A 6,481-nucleotide genomic window follows, 5' to 3' on the forward strand; every position below is an offset into this window, starting at 1 on the left:
GCGCCCAATCACGTCACGCGAGACGGCACAGACAAGAAAAAAAGAGGAGAGAAACACGAACAACAGTTATCCGTGTGTGAAATTCCCACGACATTCTCGGAAGATATGTTAACCCAATCTTCAATGACTGCAAAGGACTGCATGAAATCGTAAAGGTGAGCTCGAGCATCTGCGTTTTTGAGACAATTCCACGAAGACGAGTGGGAAAAACTCGTCCGAGGATATACACTGCCGCGTCACTAAAGAATAATCCCTAAAAAAAACAATGATTAGCTAGCTTTAATGCGAAGTAAAACTATATCAATTTGATGTGTATTCAAATAAATCTCATGGCGTTTTTAATTGCCACGAAAGACTGAAGTTCTTATTGACAGCGGGGAAAGTATGACACAGCTGTGTGTGTACTCCAAAGATGATCTATTATATTGGCAAGATAGCCGAGTGACCGCTCTAACAATGGAAAAACATGTCCTCAATGATTGAAGGCAAACGAGATCAGGTGGGTCCATTCTAGCCAGTGAGAGGGCAGATACGCGTGTGAACATCAGGCACAACTAAGTGTTTTTTCTCAAAGTTATCGGAATGCCACGTGCAACCACTTATATCAGTATATTTGTAACAGCCTAAACATTACAAAACGTATATTAAATAAGCCTCACGTAATTCGACACCCAAAGACCGACGTACAAAAAATAGGCTTATCTCACGTGAACAGATCCTGGGCGGAGTAAATCCTCTCGTTTCGACTCGTCCTCTGTCTGTGTACTCTCATGTTTTGGTTCATGGGCTTCTTCTAGTGGAAGAATGAGGAAGTGGATGGGACAGAAACAGCAGTAAAAGGGGGCGAGTGAGACATGTCATAAAGCCTCTAGTTACAGACGTTGAGTCCTCTTGCATCACTACCAGAACACAACTCACCCACTGTTAGCAGTTAAACAGCAGAGCACAAGTTTATTATATTTATTTGTAAAATGAATGTGACACAGTCCATTATTTTCGATTAGTAAACATGCTCCCAAGCAGCTGATCAGTGTTCAGTATGAAATCCATGTAGGCCTAATTGCCTATGAACATGTTAAAGCAGGTGAAGTAGACAAGTGAACTTGCAAGTGAACAAGGGCCTGATTGATTATGACAATAATAACATCATAGGCTTTACTTTATATGGAACAACACTCACAGTTATGTTGTTGAATATAGAATGGGACTTTTAATAATTTTGAAATATTATCATATGAAAGATGAAGTCTCTAACAATATAGCAGAATTTGGACAATGCAATCAATGTAATGTGTCTATTTAGTAAAGGTTACTTAACAGTGCAGTGACATTTTAATTCTTAAAAATGAATAAACAGTAGATGTTACAGGTTTGATTTATTTTGATTCTATTTTTTCACTATAGGATATGAATTCCTCTGACCATGGGGAAAACTCGGATGGAGAAAAGCTCGAGAGAGGTAAGTCTATAAACAATTTCATTCCACTGTTATAATGCAACAATCCACTTCGAAGCGGTTTGGATTGATCAACACCTAAGTGGGAAAATCTAATTCACTTGTAAATAACATAACATTGATTTTAAATGTTTTTCTGCAGAGAGAGAACCCATTCAAGGCATCAAGTTGGAGACGGATGACTGTGCTATTAGTGAGACAACTGAAGGACCACGAAAATGGTCCCTTGGAACTAGTGAGGCCACCAGCAAACGTACTGCCATGGACATGGGCTGTGACGCTCACAATTCTGAATTGGACCAGTCTACCAGCAGCAAGAGAGTCAGGGTCTCTAGTGAGGTAAATTAATGAAATGGCATAATCTATGATACCTCATGACTAACTGAACTTGCTAAATAGGCCTGTCTATGTGATGCCATTTGTCCATCTATTTATTTAGCGTGCTTATTCCAGTTTTTATATGACATTGAAAATACATTTGAGATAAGAAATTGATAATGTTGTTGTCTCTGTGTAGGCCGGGCGGCGCTTGCTGAGGAGATTGTCTGAAGAGTCCACAAGGCCTCAACCCCTTTGCCTGACATCTGCTGACCAGGAGAAGACTATAGCCTCTTACAGGAAGCCTCTCTACAGCATCTCTCACAGAATCACAGAGAAGAAGCTCACATCAAGCCTTGACCAGCATGCTCAGCATGAGGGAGGAGTGCGGCTAAGCTACAGCAGCCTCTTATCCCCTCAACTGGTCAATACAGGGGAGCACAGCCGAAGTGAACCCCTCTCTGCCCTGGGTGCGGCAGGGTCCATGTCTTCAACAGACTCTAATCTATACTCCCTCATTGAGAAGATGTTTTTCATCCTTAATACGCTCAACTCAAGCATGACCCAACTGCACAGCAAGGTTGATCTACTTTCCCTGGAGGTCACTCGCATCAAGAAACAGATCAAACCCTCGGAGATGGCGACTGAGTTCCAGCCTCCGCCAGAATACCTGTTGACAAATGAGGAGCTGAGTCAGCTGATGGAGCAGACATCAAATGCTGGCGAGTTGGGTTGTCGACTGCTGGTACACCTCTTCCCAGAACTTCTTAAAGCCAATGAGTGCACTCGTGGTTGCATCACCAACAAGAGAACGTTGGATTCCTTACATCTGCAGCTAATACGCAACTATGTGGAGGTGTGCTTTCCTCTGGTTAAGAACAACAACATTTGGCAGGATGAATGCCTATTACAGATTAATGACTTCTTTAACCGCTTCTGGGCCCAGAAGGATATGGAGAGTGGCCAACAGTCATGTGGGAAACAGACTATTACAAGCTTTGGTTTCAAAGCTGAGCAGAACCAGCCCTGCCATTTTATAAATGAGGAGGGACAAGAAGTGCACCTTGACTTAGATTCCAATGGTGACCACACCAACAACAACAAAGTAGTGCCAGACCTTGTGTTTGACACTCAGGAGGTTGGAGAGGATCTTGATGAGCTTTCTTCCCCTGAAGACTTTGTTATGTTTCTTGTAAACCGACTTTTCCCTGAGGTTTTTGAGGAGGGGAAATTTCCAGAGGGTAGTGTGGGAAAGATGATCTTGGACTCGGACAGGATAGAAATTATCCGTAAATACATGGAAGCAAATTTTCCTGATGTCTCAGAGGATAGTTGGCTGCAGGTGTGTGTGCAGCGCATAGAAGACGCAATAGAGGGTTCTCACAGTAACGGCAATGGCAGCGATCCTGAGAACATGAACGATGAAAGCTATGACTCCACAAGCCTCCCTGACGATGTCTCTATCATCAAGATCAGTGACTTGTGTGACTACGAGAGACCAGGTCGTAGGTCAAAAAAGTCCTTGCTTGTGCCAGTCGATTTTGAACAACTTGAGATGCCCCTACCAGAGTTCAGTGTGCCTCAAGAGTATCTGCTCTCCAGGGAGCAGCTGAGGAACAACTATGACTGTAGCTTGTCAATTGGAAATTTTGCCTCTCGCTTGTTGGTACTTATGTTCCCTGAGCTCTTCACCTATGACAACGCACGGAAGCATTACAACTGTAGTGGCTCTCTCGGGAAGAAGCAGCTTGATCCTGTACGGGTCGACCTTATTCGCCACTACGTACAGCTACTATATCCACGGGCCAAGAATGACAGAGTGTGGACCCTGGAATTTGTGGGTAAACTGGACGAGCGGTGCAGGCGTCGAGACACGGAACAACGGCGGTCGTACCAGCAGCAACGCAAAGTCTACGCTCCTGAGTTGGAGCAAGAGCCTGTGGACTTTGTGGCTGCTTGCCAAGTGAACCAGCTCAACACAGAGCGCTTGAAGGACTTCGAAATTCCTCCACTACCGCCCGAAAAAAGTAGCAAAGACTTCTGCAAGATCCCCCTGGAGAAATTGACGGTGTCGATCCCGGACTTCCCCGTGCCTTCGGTCTACTGGCTCTCAGACACTGAGGTGCGAGAGATTGTCCAGCAGAGCCTTTCTGTGGGAAACTTTGCTGCCCGCCTACTGGTGCGCCTCTTCCCTGAGCTCTTCACACAGGAGAACCTGCGGCTTCAGTATAACCACTCGGGCGCCTGCAATAAGAAGCAGCTGGATCCTGTGCGTCTCAGGCTCATCCGCCACTATGTAGAGGCCGTATATCCAGTTGAGAAGATGGAGGAGGTCTGGCATTACGAATGCGTGCCAAGCATAGATGAGCGATGCCGGCGGCCCAACCGTAAGAAGTGTGACATACTGAAGAAGGCCAAGAGATCAAATACTGTGTCCTAGTCAAAGCTGAAGGCAACACTTACTTTTTTTATTCTAAATATTTACACAAGTACATAAGCTGAATAGCATAGTGAAGCCTTTGCACACGGTCCTGTGTAGGATAAGGCCAACTCTTAAAGGCTTTTCATCAGTACTCTTAATGGATGTATTTGTAATATCGAACTACAGCATTAGACGGTGTAGTTTTTCATCGATGACGTTTGAGATGAAATCATGAGATGATAGACTAAGTTTCAATGTACAAAAACGATACTGTAATAGCTAATCTAACTTACCCTGTAGATAAGCTGTTGTAGCCTTAAAAACAATAAACATGTAAATATTACAAAGACAGTAGATCAGTCAAAGATGGATAGAAATTGTGATATTATTTTGTTCCAACGCACATGTTGTAGCATTATGGCACCACTGGTCTTTTATAAAATGTTATGTTATACCTTCTTATAGAAGTTTGTACTATAAATCTGTATTAAACCATAGCAACAGGTCATGTTAACCCATTTGTAATAAAATCAGTCGAATTTAGCATTTCACTTTATTAGCATTTAGCTAATTAAATACTTATCCCACCCATATTTTCTTTGCATCTGATTCAAGCCATGACTATCCATTACTTAATTACGTAGAATGACTTGGAGAATTTGGATCTGTTATTAACATCTGTTAATTGAAAATGGTGTCAAGGCTATTTGAAACCAGATAAGCCAATGATAACACATAACAAGAGGACTACTGTAAAAACTGCACAATTCACTATGATGTAACATCATGCAAAGATGTAGATATTCTAATTCCCTTGTCAATGGCGAGAATTATAGTCAGTATCGTCCACTAAAAACTCTTGGAAGTTCCACGTTTTTCCAGCGCCTCAGAACAACTTTGTACCGGTCTCCATTCTTGGATTCACCCAATTCCAAGGTGTCCACAACTTTAACCTGAAGAGAGAACCAAAGATCAGTACAGTGAAGAAAACTTAAGACTCGTGCCAGAGCAGGGCGGGGTGTTGATTGGACTGCTCTACCACTTCAGTGCACGGGGTATGGGTTTGGGTCCTTACAGTCTTGTAAGATGTTGAAGGTTGGCAGAAATATGTTTATTTTATAAGTCATTACTAGGCACAAAAGTAACTCACCGATTTACTTTTCTTGATGAGTTTCTGTACATTTAGCCGAAGCTTGTTGCCATATCCTCCACTGAAATAAAGAGAGAGAAAAAATCAGTAAGCCACTGCAGATAGGCCTAGAGCCTTTGAAGTAGTAGGGCAATTCCATTCCATATCAATCAATCCATTTGACCTCATCTCTTCATTCACCCATGAGAGAAATTGTATAAATGTGATTTCTGGACCTGAATGACCAAGCTTTCAGGAGAGAGGTGCTCAAAGTCGACCCACATGGATCCCCTCAAATTGTTGCAGATATTGATGCCAACTACTAATGATACCATTACCCAGTTTTTTTTCTCCTTGAGTGCATCCAGTTGAAAACCTAAAGGCATAACTCTGTAACCACTCACTTGCGTGGGATGTCAAGGCCAGCTTTCATGATAACATATCGAAAGGACTGCACATATTTCTACATGTCTTTGGGTACACTGGAGGTTCATCCTCATAGTCACTGTCCTCATAGTCACTGTCCTCATAGTCTTGGCGTCTCCTTTCTTTTTGCTGCTTTTGAACCTCACGTGATGAAGACATGACCAGGTCTTAGCTGAATTGGTCTTAGCTGAATTCCAGCATGTAGGGAGCTTGTGTGTCCCAAGGGTCAGGGAGGAGGAGGAACCACACAGCTGGGGAGTGTGTAGTGTCCAGTAAGGTCGATGTCCAGGGTTCAGCAGCTTGTGGGTACTCAGCCTTCCCAACTGTCTCAGGGCCAGTGCCTGTATCAACAATCGCTGCATGCTATAGCTCCTTGAAAATGTAGACATTTACAACACAATACAGTTACAAATGGCAGTCAATTGTGATTTTCTGGTACAACAAGCCTTTAGGAAATCAAGAACTATATACATGTAATGTCATAGATGGGAAACATTGTTAACAGTTATGTTGGTGGCCCACTCTATGGTAATGCTAATGATCACATAACAGTGGGGGTGTGGCCATGAGAGCACGTTAGCTGGCTAATGAATGGCCCCACCCTGCAGACTCTCGACCAAGCGTGTTGTCATGCTGCGTCACGCGGTTGCTAAACTAATCGTCACCAAAGATTATGGATATACTGACAAGATACGTCTCTCCGCCCTAAAAATAGTCGTTGTCCACAAAG

General features: G+C 43.2%; 1 protein-coding gene across 1 annotated transcript; it reads left to right on the forward strand.

Moving 5' to 3' along the window:
• On the forward strand, nucleotides 1–4,782 carry LOC311103064 (BEN domain-containing protein 3-like). Its single transcript, XM_084144587.1, has 4 exons — nucleotides 1–155; nucleotides 1,405–1,459; nucleotides 1,599–1,795; nucleotides 1,974–4,782. The coding sequence occupies exons 2-4, from the start codon at nucleotides 1,408–1,410 to the stop codon at nucleotides 4,212–4,214; spliced, it is 2,490 nt and encodes an 829-aa protein (XP_084000713.1). The 5' UTR covers nucleotides 1–155; nucleotides 1,405–1,407; the 3' UTR covers nucleotides 4,215–4,782.
• Nucleotides 4,783–6,481: the final 1,699 nt, after the last annotated feature.

This window comes from Coregonus lavaretus, assembly GCF_964263955.1.
Source record: "Coregonus lavaretus genome assembly, chromosome: 27".
Taxonomy (NCBI): domain Eukaryota; kingdom Metazoa; phylum Chordata; class Actinopteri; order Salmoniformes; family Salmonidae; genus Coregonus; species Coregonus lavaretus.